We start from the raw sequence: 16,499 nt of genomic DNA, 5'->3' as shown, positions 1-16,499 counted from the left end.
GCAGCATACTTAATATTCGCTTGCAATGCGACCTTGGCATTTGTATTCATGCATAAAACTTACAACAATTCCCACTAAAATCATATAAAATCATGTCAAAATTTGAAAGTTTGGTTTGCCAGCAGATGTGGAAAAATTGTATAATTTTCCGACGACAAGGTCCTCATGCTTCGAAAGATGTCCGAAAGATGTCCCATTCGCCCAGCCCGAGAGCGACGCACGTTGCAGACTTTGTAAACAACGTACGTCGTCGCAATCGTCGCCATGCCTTAGTTTGCCCCGATCCCATCAAGGGCGGCCGGGAGTGAGCACTTTTATATTTTGGTGTTTTGAGCATGGAATTGTGAGGCAGAGGCTCAGTCACTCTTTGCCTCTCATGCGAAAAACACGGTAAAAACCAAGTCATCAACTCCTGAGAAAAGGCATCAAAAGTTTCAAAACAGAGCAGTTTTTCGAAGTTTGGAACATACAAATTTTCCCAATTCGGGTTTTCAAAGTTTCTACGAAGCTTGGACCACCAAAAAAATCTGCAATATCTATATCCTCAACTTACCGGAGACAATTCCTCCAGTTGCGAGTGGTTATTTCTGAAGAATGTATGAATATCATCTGATCATCATGCCGTGAATTGTAGTTAAAGAAATGTCATTAATTTGATAATTGGTGTTATAATATCCCCTACTTTCGGTGCTTTAGAGTCAATCGTATTTTATTAAAAAGTTTACAAGAATTTGTTCCTCGACCAAGAAAAATTACTACACATAATTAGTAAAATAATTACTAAAAATAATAATTACACGCAAAACTTGCAATTATTCTTCCGTGGGATGGAATAAATATGTGCTTATGAAGCAGAGAAAATCAATTATTAAAGAGAGAAAGAGCTTTTAGGTTTTACTCAATTTGATTAAATCGTTATTACTACCATACAATAAAACATTCACTTTTTAAGCAGTCATACTTTTGATTTTAATCGAACTTTACTTAAAAGAAAATGAAAACACCAGAAATGTAAATAATACAGGCTTCGTATCAATTTCCTATTCATTTGTACCTTGATGAAATACAAGAAACCTTACATATAAAATATTCTACAAGTCTTCAAATTTTATTACAAATTATTACTCTACTGTGATATTATGCTAATCAATCATTAAATTTTATTGTAGATTTCAATCGACCATCATCACCACACTGACAACCAAACCACTGACAGACAAAAAATCACCACCAGAATCAGACATATGTACCATCACCGGCACATCAAATTTCTTATAAACTAATTCTAACATCAGATAATCAGAAACATTGACATTTTTGAACACTTCACATATCGCCACGAGCCAAGTGAACATTTATTTCTGAAACATTTTACCTTCAATAATAGCGAATATATTTGCCAAAACAACGTAAAAAAATCATTAACAAAAATTAAAAAAAAAACACGGTGCTCAGCTCTCACTACAAGTAAATAGTTTGTGAACAATACGTCAACTCCATATTATTATTACTATTATTCGATCTTTGTTCAGCATATAGTGCGTGGTCACACAACTCGTATACCCGTACGTAGGAATAATCACTTGCAAATTCCCATATTAATTGTGAAGGAAAGTCTGCACAAAAGTAGGCGAATTCTATAATCTTTCAAGTTGAAGAAAGGACTTTATGAAGGATGGCATACATGGCCGAAACTAACGGGGCCAAACGCTCAAAATTGGACGACGAAACAAGGGTAAATCCAAAATTCTTTTGCACATCATTCGTTCGTAGCATATTAGTGACAACATGCTTTCTTCTTGGCTTTCTCTTTTTCCCCTAATAAACCTATGCTTTTAAACTTTAGGTTCATTTCATATAGCTTAAATCTTAATTGGATCACACGCCATTCGACCAAAATGTAGCATTTTGTTACCATTATATGATCCCACCACTGCTGGGAGGTTCACAATCAATACCACAACCACCGAAGCAATTTAATTTTGTTAGGTCTCGGTCGGTTAATTAATAGACTGTTTGTTGATGATGGTACGAGACTGCATGTTGGCGACGATGAAGAACTGACGGAACTCAAATAACGCCTCATTTCACCAGACTTCCTTTCTCCTCTCTCCACCTGAACCACATTTTCCGTCGGTTTGATTTTTGGCCCTTAATAATACGTTCAGTACGAGTTCCACTACGAGCAGTAGTTTATCAATCATGTCAGCAGCAGGAGTATTTAGAAATCCAAGGAATTGTGGGAGCACAGTCCTTTTAGTCGTTGTGGCTCAAACATTCTCATCGAAATATTATGCAATTTGCAACTTCTCAATTAGTATGTCAGGTTTTCTCGACTCTCCATCTAATTAATTATTGTTTGATAAAGTTTTAATTACATGTTTGTTTGCGTACGGCAAATTATGCAGGCTGTTGTAAACAAGTCCGATAATGGTTTGTCAAAATATGATGCCAATATAAATATGCACATGGTTGACGTATCACCTAGCATAAATACATAAATGTTGCATGTTTGGATGCTTTAAACTTTAATTCATCACCTCATACCTATGCAAATTATAATCTTTATCCGAATCAAGTAGACTTTAATTTTGCACAATGAAAAGTAATGTTCGTTGCGTTGCACCATTTAGTGCTGAAAAGCATAATCTCATTCATTACGCGATGCTGACGACCACCACAATGAAATTGGAGGCAGGATCTTTGGTTCGTTTCTTCGTATGGGTGTGGGAAACATATAATGCAAAGATTCGTGCCTCGTTCTGATTATATTTCAGAATTGCTGATTTACCATGGAGTGATAATGCTTGTAATATTGCATGTGCACTGCAAATTAGCAATGAACCTTCATACATCTAAAATAAAATTAAAATGCAGTTCGTTCTTTTGGTGATTATGAAAAATGCGTTTTCGTTTGCATTTTCTCGTCTTGTCATTTTAGTAAAGTTGAGTTCGAATTATTGTTGGATACAAAGTGTTGGGTGTGGCATTTTCTCGTTGAATGATCCAATTTCAAACGATGCAAGTAAGAAACATTATCCGTTTGGTTGGTAAATATGAACTAATTCTTTTGATTTGACAAGCCATTTTAATTATATCGCAAGCCCTATTTCATTGTTTATGGTTGTTTTTTGTTGTGCTGTTGTCTGTGCTGTGAGGAAATTGAATTTGCACAACTTTGTTTAGCCGGTATATTTATGCTTTGTTTAATTAAGTTCAACTCTAAACCGTGAAGAAAATGAGGTGTGTACATGCATTTTTGTCGTGACGGAATAGGAGATGATAGCGTGATAGCATGCAGGATTAAAATTAGTTTTACAACTCAGTTTTATTACCTGATACTTAAAATAGTATTATTTTCTTGGGTACACCAAATTTGGCTTGATTATTTCCTTCCGTTAATGGTTGGCTCCTCTAGTTTCGACTGTTTTTAAATTTGATTTTATTTACTTATTTTTTAAAAATAAACTAATGATATCACACGGTCAGTAAATGTGAAACCATGATCATTTCAATCAAATCTTCAGACTGTTAACGGTATTACACAAATTACGCATTATACATACTGTATGTATATACGACATACATGCATACATTCATGGCTGGTAAAATACTATGATTTTAAGGCATTACTCCCAAAACGGAAGCTCTATTGTGTACATCAAAAATTTGGAATAATTTGGATGCATACAGTGACCAAATCTGCCAATGGCAAAATCTAAGCAAGCCGTAAGGCTTTCATCCATGCAAGCCAATCCATAACAATAGGATGAAAGAACAATAACAAAAAGTAATTTCGTTAATGTGACTAACAAAAGTCAAAAGTGATTGAAAGCGCAGAGGATACGACTGGCGACAACGGAGCTAAAGTTACCGCAAGTATGAAAGTGAATATTGAGCAACTTTAGCTTTGTATAATAATGATAATATGTAATGCGAGGGCTACTCTTGTTTAGGTTTTTAGTTACTTTTGCCAAACTATGTAAAGCTGCTGCATCCATACTTTGTGAATGACGGAGTACAAGTACAGAGCTAGCTTAGCCGGTTTGTGCAATATCATCAGGGAAAGTAAGTATGTACGTAAATAAGCCACAGAAATAAACTTGGACAGGACAGATTATAGGAACTGACTGACGGTGAAAGTGCACCTCGTTTCACGACTATTATCATCATCGGTTGTCGGCTGTAGGAGGATAATTTTTATATTGAATTATATGTTCGACGAGGTTCTGTGTTATCGTTCTTTACGGTAGATACTGTTTTTGGTATGAGACAATTGTAAAAAATATGACTGAGGTATGCGCATGCATAAATACATGCATAAATCGTAAACACATTTATCCTTAGTTCATTTAATTCAGTGAGTACGTATATGTAGTTCCTGCATTTGTCAGTTTCGCATTAAGGGTTATTACTCACTCCAGATATTTAGCGTCACTATTGCGTACTAAAGTTATATATGGCAAATGGCGTTGGTAATTGTGCTTAATTTAATGTTTTGACATTATGGATGGATTGGGCGGACATTAACATTTTCGTGAGAGTGAACTGTGCCTAGAGTCCATGAATTATTACGGATTTATTTTCTCCCTCTACCTCGTATGTGACAAAATTGGTTCATATTGTTCCTGCTCGTTCAGTTGTCCTTTTATATTCGACACCATATTCTGCATTATATGATTAAACTTGTAAATATGCAACGCTTCGATCGAAACAAAGGCAAAATTGGCCAAGTGGTGATAATCAGAGTGGAACAACGTCCATATTTTTTGAGAGCTTTCTCTGCTTCATACGATATTTATTACAAGGTTCCAGCGACGGATATGTAGTTGTGTTGGTGTCGTGCTCATGCCATTTTAGTGATTTGCGATACTATGATTCTAAATGATACTCTGCTAAATGCTACGGTTAAACGAAGGTATATGTACGAAACGAGAAATGGACGTTCCAAAAAAGTTGACTTTATTCGGAGGTTACAGGCGATATGCTGCTGTGACGACATTGGGATACAAAAAATTAATAACTCGAATATGTAGATAGTCGTCTTGCTGACAGGACACCTGATGCTATTGTAAAGTTGAAAACGGACGTTATGAAATCGAAGAAGCCAGAGCTACAATTCCAACGTGTATATGTACGTGCAAAGCTATCATGAATATACAGAGGTTTCATGACATAGTGTCAATTATTGCAGCGAGGAAGGAATATCATATCGATTTTCGATCCTTTCATTTTGCTGGATTCTCATTACTCAGCGAAATCACAAGTACATGGGGAAGAGTAGTGAAATCAATTCCATTAGAATGGCATGCAAGTAACGAAGCAGTAAGAAGAGTCGAACCAGCAAAATTATGAGATCACGACAGGTATTGCATATATATTTGTAGCTTTAAAGTAAAGGATAAATCAAATAAATGCCCATGATTTGGACGAGAAATGCCATGTCTAACTATATAATTCTAACTCTAGTATAGCTCTTTTAAACCTCTCTGGGAGACGTACACTGAACATTTCTATTTATTTACATGTCATGATAATACAAATTTAGCATAATATCTAAATATCTATAATGATGTTACCTCTATGAGAATATTAAGAGTCAGTCGAGCGATTTCATAATAAATTGCACCTACAATAACTAGCGCATATGTGTGTATGCAAGAATGTAAACAAGTTAGAAAAAAATGTAGTGGCACCATTTTAATATTGTTTATGTAGGCGGGTAGTGGAAATAAATGGTGGAATGATGTGACGGGTAATACTCTTTCTTTCATGTACACCTCTGTATATACTGCCAACATGTATATCATCCAAGCGTATACATGTATAATCAGAAATAAGATGAATGAGGAAAGTTGAGTAGAGTAAACTTGAGCAAATAAATAAATCAAAATCGAAAACAAGACTTTTTTGTTGGATTGCAGCTTAAGCCAACTTTAGCTGGAACTATAGTACATAAAATAGAGTAGTAAAAAGCCAAAGCCTCTACTTAACTTGACTTGGCTCACTTCAACTTAAAAAATGAGCAGATAGATAATACTCTTTGCCTGGAAGTCAGTTGAGAGCTAAGAGATGAATGAATCCGAATTGACAAGATGCACAGAGCAGATCATATACATGCCCATCGTCTTTTTTCTCAGCACCAAGTTGTTTCGCTATTCATGCCCACAAAACCAGCAGATCTTTACATGGACACACCACCCGCACACGAATTACATATGTGTTCAATTGAATTGAACAACTTGACTATTAGGAGGCGGAAAGGAGTAGACAGACTTCATATGTGGTTATCAAATTGCTGGATGAGGATGCCAAAAAGATGTGTTCAAGTTATTTACTACTAAATAACCAAGAAACAAACTAGACGAGGTTAATCACAACCTTTTTCTCCTTATCGTGCATCCGTATTATTCTGACGTTACCCAGTCCAAACCAGAACTAAACTGGATGAGCGTTGTCGTGCTCCTAGCTGGTTAACTCTACTTTTCAGACGGGACGCAAGTCGTAGTTAGCAGAGAGCTTCCCCAAATGACAAAATTGGATAGTTTTAGACTCTAAAAAAATTGCAATTCATCTCAATGATATTTGAGTAAACACGATGACTAAATTGATCCTGAGTGTGTAAAGTTTAAGTGAAATGGATTACGCATCTCCATGCTTTACTTGATCTCGCAGTTTCATGCGACTTGAGTGCACATGGTCCGTGAAACTAGATCACATTTTAAAAATAATCACTCCATTACACCCAACACATCAAATACACGCGTGTTTTTAACATTACTTTATTTAACAAAACGCTGGTGAAGTTTATTGTTGAAACAGAATATTATAAAAAGTTTACAGTTTAACCTGATATCGTGCACAAGCCTAAATTCCACAGCATTTACCAAATTCCATTTGGCTTCATGATATCTATATCACAAGTGTCCTATCCTAGTAGTAAAAAACACGTAAATGCATGTGTGATGGTCGCATAAAAATAAGCGTTGGGTTGAATACAAGAAACATTTAATCTGTTTTGCCACATGGTGTTGTTGTGGATACCTAATCCTGTGAGATAAATGATAGGTTTATGGGCTCCAATTTTGCTAAATAAGGAAGGTTGAACTTCAGGTTTTAATAAGTCCAATATGTTTCATGATGACCCCAAATTCAGACGGTCCAAGGAAAATTAACAAATACATAAGAAAATATATTGTTCCACACAATAGGAAAGTCACAAAAAATTAATTACGGTTGACAGTGGTTGAGGCGATATTTACTCATAACCATTATTTTAATTATGTAAAATATGATAAATAAAGCTAGTCCCTTCGGTTGAACATTTTACAAACATTCAAATAATAATTATATTCCCGTATGAAAATGGTATGGCGAATCCTGCAGAAACCGGCACAACTTCCCTACACAGTTGATTGTGCAGGTAACTATATGCCGAATTATGAATAACTGGCATGAGATTTATGTCGAACATATTCTGCATAAAAAACCTAGCATAATTATGCACAATCCCCATAATATTTATGCCGAACATTTTCTGTCTGAAAAATTCAACCTAATCATGCATAATATCCGTGCCATATCTTATATGCATAAAATTATTTGGCAAATTGTGACTAAAAATTATCTGCTTATTGTGTATAACAAAGTACGTTGACACATTTATTTATTCCAGTTCAATTGTATTCATAAGTTCGGTAACTATATATAAATTCCCATTTTCATCATATTGACAAACAAATTTCATACGCTCTACATTAGTTGACAATTCGAACCTAACATCATCGCTAACTGATATAATTTTATTCGACTTTGGTGAATCTTTACACTCAGCTACAACACACTTTTTCACGAGCAAAATCGCATTTGGGATACCAAACAAATTAAGTAGTTTAAAAATCACATACAATTTACCGTTAATTTTAACAATAGAGTTCACCCGTTTGATTGTATCACTATTACTGGAATTAAAAAATTTACCAGATATAATACATGATTTGTAACTAAAACCTTCACTGTGCATGTACCCTAATTTCTCTAGTTTCTTTCTCTCAGTTGTACTAAAAATGTATATCTTTTTTGCTCCCAAAAGTGTGCAATTATCAAGGGGACAGGACTTCCTGGAGTATTTCTTATTTTCTATCATTGAAATATGAAAATCTTTAGCTATGCCGTTTTGGAAATGGACTTCCCCCAGAGAACAAACTTTTTGAGCACATATAATTCTACTAATTATTTGTGACCCTACTTCTCTGGTACCGCAATAGCTATTTGTCAGCACCCCATTATAGTTTTCGAATTGGAACAACGAATAGCTCCACAAGGGTCCCCAGCGTCGCACGCAATCAGCAGCGTGAGTTAGTAAGTGGATGTTAAAACTACAGTAGCTCTTATCATATAAATTAGGAGTTAACAAACAAAATTCTTTAACCAATTTCTCAGCTTCGTTAATCTTATCTAATGTTACAGTATCCTGGGATAAGGTTGAAATAGAAACAATTAACTTGGCGAAGTGTTTCAAGTAACAATTTGGCAAAATACCTCGCAATAATGGTATTGCAATGACCATCCAAGTTTTCCACTCGCTGGCTTTCCAATACTTCATTTCTTTAATTTCCCTCATACTTCGACTACATTCATGTGGAATTTTACATTTCGCAATTCGTTGATTAATTTCTTGCGCTTTTGTGCCAATATAAAATGGTTCAGAGTGGTTTTTTGACTCTGTCCATGCAAAAGCGAAAGTGCGAACAACTCCAAGCAAAACGTTATGCATATAGTCAAAAACAAACCCTCCAACAATATCAAAATTTTTCAGATTAATAAGAGGAGATGCTAATTTGATCCCAAAATGAGACGCAACTATAGACCCGTGTTGAAGTTTGTCTCTTAACTGCAGTAGATGTTGCACAAATATTTCTTTATCTCGTTTTATCGAAGTTTCAGTAGGATCAAATATCCATTTATGCCTCGAGTCAGATATTTTAAAATTTTTTCCCTTAGCAAGGCACCATGGGCAGCTATATTCGCCATTGAACTGGTTAATTCCTTGAATTTGACATCGAGCAACAGAATCCGCAGCGAACAAAGGGAAAAATATTTTACTGGTCATCATTTTGTTGTTAGCCGTCCAGACAATTCCTTCTGTAGATAATTGGGCTGCCTGTTTCATGAATGGATTTAGAAATAGAGTAAAATTTGGCTTTCCTTGACCTAGCCAAAGACCTCCTAGAATCGTGTGTTTTCTACGGAGTGGATAGTCAAGTTCGTTAATGGATAGAAGAAGTGGCCACACACTAAACCCTGATGAGTTAAAAATTGAGACACCATCAGTATTTAAGCAGCAAGTCAAGTCATACTTTTTTAATTTTAATTTTTTGTAGTCAGATCCGTCGATGATGTCACTTATTACGTTGCTAGCATTAAGATTGTTGGCACGTTTCACAAAGTTCTTGATAATTGACTTCGAGATTGCTTCTTTTTCTAAAAGTGATTTCAATACAGATCCAATATCGAAGGAGACAAAATAATTCCCATCTTTGATTGCCTTATGCATATTAACTTGTCCACATTTGATACAATTATCCGAGTTTTCAATAATGCACTGACATTTTTCACAAAAGGGGATCTTCTTTGCTAAAGTGTAGTCAGGTCCCAGCATCTTGTTCAACAAAAACATTGACGTCGGGATTGATGCTCCAGTCGGTAAGTGAAAATTAATTAACGTTAGCAAATCGGTCATTGCAGATTTACTGAGTTTGTGACGGATGGCGAATCCTATTACTAACATACAACTTTCCGTTGTTGTAAGTTTTGCCCCAGGAAATATTTTGTATTGTTTGTTGTGGTGCTAGGATAATTAAAATATTCTTAGTTATAGAATTGAGCGAAATATTGATTATTTTGATAAATGAACTCATTGGCTACTTCATTTTGATCGTAATCGTCCTCATCATCGTCGTCGTCTGAACTTGTACTGAGGCCAGATTCGGAAACTTCCGCATCGTCGTTCATATCCTAACAGTGTAGTTGTAAAGTATACATAAAGCTAAAATAGTTGATATACTGTATCACAATTGGTATTGTCATATTACCAATTGAGGTAACGATGGGTAAAGATTGTCATCCAAGGCCTCATTACTTTTTCCCACCGTGTTGTCGCATTGCTGGTTGGGTTGAGTATTATTATTTAAGCCAACACCATCAACCGCCGACTAATTTAAAAATAATAATTTATTTTTCGAATTTTTCATAACTAGATTGGAATTTACCCAGCGGCGTTTTATCCTATGCCGGGTCCTTATTGGTATACTTGTCACTTTCGCGCATCCTCCACGAGAGCCAAAATAGCTCTTATAATTTCTACGGGTTGACATTTAGTATTCAATTGTTGAAGTACTTAATTTAATAAGTTTCAAATGTGCTACTTGTGACGATTCGGGGGTTACTTTGGACATACTAAACTCTGCTCTACAAATAGTGGGAATCTTTGGAAGCAATCAGTGTGGATGGCAACTTAACCAACTGCTCGCTCGGAATTTCATTCTCATTTACTAAATATCTACGATTCCAATCAAAATGACATTTATTTTAATTGAGTGGTCCAACGAACGTCCCAAAAAGTATTCAGTCGTATCCTCCGAGAAGTTTGAAGATGGAACGTTGCGTGCTAATCCTCAAAATTTACTGGGACAGGTTGTGCAAGTTATTTGGAGTCGTGGGAAAATCTACCCTGGTTTGGTTTTAAAAATCGGTTCGTGTAATAATTGGTTCTTTCTAATTTTCTAATTTTCTCTCATTAAACTTATTAATAATTGATTGTGCATATGTTTATGTTAACTAATATTTTTTTAGCCAATGATGAGGAAGCCTTATCTGATGAAGCTGATTTATTGGCTATGGCTTGTTCTGCCGCTCAAGCCGTGGAAACCGGTGAGCATTCTGGCATAAAGAGGAAAAATACAGAAACCAAATCAAAGAAGGGTAAGGCAACAAATTTTGGCACCAGCGCAATTGCAATTAGAATTATGTTGGAGAGTTTTATCATATATTTTTTTATAAATTCAGGCAACAAATCCACGACGACAAAACGGATTCGCGACATAGAAGAGGTTGTAGCCAATCTTGTTCCTTCAGCTGATCTGCAAGATGTCCAGTCACAAGAGGAAAGTCACTCTTCTGGTCAGGAACAGATCCCCGAAGGAGGAAATGAATCAGTGGATTATTCTGGTATTTATTTTCTAATTAAACTTGCACACATGCGAAGACAATAATGTAAAAATGATGGCAATTAATTACACTTATTATGCAGAAAAATATTTGAAAATGAAGCAGAAGTACAAGGCATTGAGAATTAAATATAAGGATTTGAAATCCTCAGTCAGAGAACCATCCGAGGTAGACATTGTGTCCATTATTTTCGTCTTTATCAGTGTAGACTTTATACTTTAGACTTTAAAACTTTTATACATTTCTACGGTTATTATTTTAACAGGTTAATAAAAATTGTGTTTTTAACAGGTCGAAATTTACGCTAACAGCGGTGTAACATTGCCCATGGCCGATTTGACTTCCATCAAAATGGTTTCGTCCAAACCTACTGTGCTAGCACGCAATTTATTTAGACGGCTCTTTACGACAGAAGAACTTTCGACGCATTCTCCTTTAGGGAAGAAATGCAACGCCAACAGCAATGCCGCGCCTCCTCTTCCAATCATCGACATACCCAAACGGGACGCTGTGATCAGTAAGACATTACATAAATTATTGAGTATATTGGATTTATAAATTGCTAGAAAGATTTGTAAAGTCTATATTGAACTATTCTGCTCCACAGAATTTGTTCTGAAAGAGCAAGGGCTTGATGGACTACCAAATTCTGGTCATGCTGCCGAAGACAAAATTTTCAACAAGAATAAGAAGGTAGCAAGGAAGGAGATTATTAAATCATTATCAGATTTTTTGAGGGAGGAGCAGAAAAAGGCCCGTAATTAATTTCAATTTGATGTAATCAAATATTTGAAAATTTATTTACTTGAGAAAAATAAAATCACTAGAGAAAAATACCCTACGAATTCGCATGCATAATTTATTCTGCATAAATAATTCTTCACGAAATACGGCCAATTTGTGCTACGAAAATATTGTACCCAAATGTTTATGAAGAAAATGTTAGTCATACTCTTTTATGCAGGAAATGTTCGTCATACTCTTTTATGCAGGAAATGTTCGTCATACTCTTTTATGCAGAAACAATTCTTCCTAAAAATCGGCCAATTTTAGGCACACAATTTGTACATGATTCGCCATATAATTTATGAAGAAAATGTCGGAAAATTTTCATACGGGTTTTTTTACACTGCTAATCGAAGTGAGCTTGAGCTCATATACATGCATACATTATGGACATGTGTAGCATGAAAATATGTTATTTTAAACCTTTAAAGTTGATATTTATCGGATTGTTGGTTATTAAAGTTTCTTGCAGAGCAGAGAAAATAATTGCTCGGGGTTAAAAGGTGTGTGCACATTTATTTGCTACTTTTACATCGACAAAACCCTTTGTCACGATTTGAAATCAGTCAATCTGGCCTCGTCAAATCAGCTCCAATAAAAATTCCTTGCCCCTGTTGTCTTCCGTCAGCCCATATCGTCATAATGAGATGCGTGTGAATGAACACCTTCATGCCCTGCATGCAGCAAAGCAATAAATATATGTACGCAGCGTATTCCTTATACTTTCATTAAATGCAATGGATATATTGGGGCTTAGTCATGATGATACGTGTACATACGCTGTTTCCTGATATTGAGGTGAGATTAGATTTGGTGAGAAAGAAATGAGAGCTGATTCAAATTCGAATTGAGGCTACTGGGGGCAAATGTTTGAAAGTAGACGACGCATATGTACATACCGTGTAGCATACGTACGTCAATGTGTGAGATAGTACAAAAGTTCATAGTATATTATTTACTACATTTAATCATCTTGAAGGTTAAGATGAGTCAGATTTAGAGTGAGAAGGTAAGACGGTAAACAATAGTAGGAACAATGAGGAAAATGATCTGTCATTTGTTTGTGATCTGTTGTGTACGTTTTCCAAACTACTTAACAAATTGAAATGAGAATGCAGGCAAAAGCACACTGGCCTCCTGTCCCCTAAAGGACTTTGCATTTCTATTAGCTTTAGTCTTGAAGTGAAATGGGCTCTAAAAGTGAAATAAAATGCTACTGTGGATGCTATTTACATGGAAAGTGAAGGTACAATGTTGCACGGACACAACTCCTCAAGTCAATTTAAGCTGGAGAAACTGGAATTCTTGCATATTTCTCCTGATAGACTTTAAACATTTTGAATTATAGACATGTTTTATATGGTTTTGTATATGATTTGGTACATATCATTATAAGTATTAATTTAAATGTTACATGGATATACTTATGTTAATACACGTTTGTACTTATTTTGTACAAGTCTTTGAAGTATTTTTAAATCTTACTTCTGTCTCGGAAATTGTTTAATTTGAGAACACAAAGTCCAACCACCAACTTCAGCTCTGTCGCGTCTCTTTTAATGGCACAAATCTACGGCATCGTCATTCAATTTTGTGATGTGATTTTGTCATCTCACGACTAAATACAGTCTAAAAAAAACTAAAGGACTTTTATTCTCCGACATTTATCAGCCTCGTCACAAAAGAAAGCAGCAGTGTTTAAAGTCAACACTTGTCTACATGACTCTATTTGAGCGCCTCAAATTGAGCCCAGACCGACTTCACACAGAATCATCGAGGTTGAAGATTGCACAAGTAATTTGGGCACGTTACACAGTGCTGGAGGTGAAGTAGTCGCCCACGTTCGTATTTTGTATAGTCTTTACTTCCCTTGCTTTAAATACAAAGACTTATAAAATAATAATAAGAATTAAACTCAATATTTACTTTTCAGCTTTTCACAAAGGTTGTGTAAGCTTATTATTTTTGCAAAACTTTCTCTTTATTATTTTTCAAACTGTATCAATGTATGTACGTATTGGTTAAGGTTTATCAGTTGCTAGGAATTCTATGTATAGCCGATCATATATATTGACCATTTCACAAGAAATTTGCACTTTGAAATTTAAATTCACAACATCAGCACGTAAAGAACTTGTCAATTCATTCACTTTGTCCGACGAATCTTTAAAAGGACAAAGGATAAAAATTAGAGGTCAGGACCCTCATCACTCGCGCTGCCCTCTTGGTCATATTTGGACATATGAGATTAATGCCCGTGTCTGACCACTGACATGAACGCATGCATAAATCTTGAAAGTTTTGCAACAATGGTTTAAAAGCATTATAAATTAAACTTTGTGCAATTTCTTTATGGTTATTGATTAATTTTAGAACGAGATTTAGATTCCACTGTGTAAAGTGTTTTAAGTTACGATTGAGAATGAAATTTGACAACATCTGTCACCCTAGACTCAATGAATCGAGACGTATTCAATTGGTTCAATTGTTATCCACTATTATTTAGTTGCATTAAAGTCCAAATGAAGTCGGTAGTTTATTTTTACAAGTGTTAGCAAGAAACTGACTTACTTTCAGTGTTTCGAAAATGAAAATTCGAGCGACTTGCAAGTGCAATTGTGCAACTAAACTATCTGATATGCAAGGCTATTCATTGGGATGAGAATGCCAATCAGTCATCGTCCCTTCATGTGAGTGTATTCAAAATATGACTAAACTAAAGCGTGCATCTTAATGGGGGAGAAAAAACAGAGGTAAATCGTTTATCCTAAAAGATCCCAAAAGGGATGAGTGAGTCGAGTTGAGAATTACTTGGTACTCGAGTCTATGTATGTACATATATACTCATACATACTCCATATTTATTTTCATTCTTGGGTCGATTATTATGTGGTGTGATGAGCAATTCAATTCGACAAAGTACAAAGCACGCAAGGTTAACTTGTTATGCTAGCACGTTCAAGTTTTAGATTTTGGACTTTCTTTAAAATCTCTGTCTGAGACCATTGAACCAACTTCTCATGGAGGAGAAGACATTAAACATTGTCTTTATTTGGTCATGGAAGGGTGGGGTCCGTATTCTAATTGATGAAAAATACTAAATACGTATATGCTACGTTTGTGTCACATCTGCAATCCAAAACCCAGAGAGCCGACCTCCTTAAAACACATGGAGATATCTGACTCATAGATATTTTAGCCATGAAATAATACATTTATCAATTTTAAAGAATGTCGAATGAATTTATGTCCGGCATATAAATACATAGCTTCAATTATATTTAAGGTCTCTAAATTGGCCATATTGTCAACTACTTAAGCGAATATGCAATGTGGCTGTGATCGTGTAATAATAAGTATTATAAGTAATACCCCATATCCTAACTTTGATGATGTTGAGCTAGAGCCAACTTTTTTCTCTAACCGACAAACCACAACACTTGCGTTTTTACTCGAAAGCTCTTACGTACACGCAAAACAAGCTGTCACAAGAAGTGAAATCTTCTTCCACTGTTTGGTCTTGCTTTACGACTCATCAATGAAATGTCAATCTCGGCTGCTCCCAAAATTATACGTTTCATATTAACTTTCTGCTTTGAAGACCTGATCTGCCGTGTATGATCCATTTACATCATCCTCGTAAAACACGTATTTAGAAAAGACGTACAATAATTTACCGACTAAAAATAACGCTGCTCTCGTGGTTAGTTAGTCACTTGACTTTATTCAGCAGAAGAAGGGAAATTCGTCGTCGTCTTTGTTTGTTTCGTCGTTGAATTGACTCTTCTTGTCTCTTCTTCTGTTATTCTGCCTGCTCTCGTTTATTTGATGGTTCACTTGACTTGGCGTTCACGTTGACGTTGATATGCATTGAGGTAGATTGAGAATCTAGATTCATTAGTGCTTGTCTGTATTAATGACTCGCAGGACGGTGGATAGTAAGGAGAATCTAATTCAAGACGTGTACATAAGCATGTAGGTATGTATGCTGCAGGAGGCTTTCTACTAGGAAAACCTGAATAAATACTGTTTGATCTCAAAATATTGTTTTAAAATTATTACAATGTGCTTATAAGGACTAATGGGTATGAATTGAAACTGAAATTATGTAACACGGTATTCACTCAACTCATTAGAGTATAATTACTCGGGTAGCGCTTATGTTAGTTGGATTAGTTTCTGATTGTAGAGAAAATAATGAGTTTGTACACCACAACGTTTCTCTTCTTGATTTTTTTTCTACGAACGAGGTTTTTTTCTCCCTTGAGCTGTTGAAAATTGATAAATGCGCTAAATGCAGACACTGCATTTTAAATTATACTTGAACTAGTTCAAGTCTTCCAGACAAAAAAGTCAAGAAATTTTCTGATGCTTCATATACATATAGTCAATAATGATCCGTAATAAATTCTATTCAAATTTCAATCGTTTGCAAACTTTTTTGTCCATTCTATACGGTGATGTTAATTCAATGTAAGCTATTT

The 16,499-nt window shown here is 35.3% G+C and overlaps 2 protein-coding genes across 4 annotated transcripts in view; both read left to right on the top strand.

Annotated features, from left to right (window-relative positions):
• Window positions 1-342: 342 nt before the first annotated feature.
• LOC110842705 (heterogeneous nuclear ribonucleoprotein L) overlaps window positions 343-16,499 on the top strand; it is a 71,243-nt gene continuing 55,086 nt past the window's right edge. For 2 of the 3 annotated variants that reach the window (XM_022088494.2, XM_022088491.2), the window contains exons 1-2: window positions 343-596; window positions 1,170-1,735. In XM_022088494.2, the coding sequence (XP_021944186.1) occupies window positions 1,676-1,735 (60 nt within the window). In that variant the 5' untranslated portion in view covers window positions 343-596; window positions 1,170-1,675. Of the gene's footprint in view, window positions 1,736-16,499 lie in introns of all 3 variants that reach the window. The other variant, XM_022088493.2, reaches the window with a different exon arrangement.
• LOC110842706 lies at window positions 3,686-12,065 on the top strand. Its single transcript, XM_022088495.2, has 6 exons — window positions 3,686-10,753; window positions 10,855-10,983; window positions 11,068-11,229; window positions 11,312-11,397; window positions 11,521-11,746; window positions 11,837-12,065. Exons 1-6 carry the CDS (start codon window positions 10,579-10,581, stop codon window positions 11,992-11,994), a joined length of 936 nt encoding a protein of 311 aa, XP_021944187.2. The 5' UTR covers window positions 3,686-10,578; the 3' UTR covers window positions 11,995-12,065.

This window comes from Folsomia candida, unplaced genomic scaffold (genome assembly GCF_002217175.1).
Source record: "Folsomia candida strain VU population unplaced genomic scaffold, ASM221717v1 Fcan01_Sc002, whole genome shotgun sequence".
NCBI classification, from domain to species: domain Eukaryota; kingdom Metazoa; phylum Arthropoda; class Collembola; order Entomobryomorpha; family Isotomidae; genus Folsomia; species Folsomia candida.
Note: the sequence above shows the minus strand (reverse complement) of the source record. Positions and strands in the feature narration are given on the sequence as shown.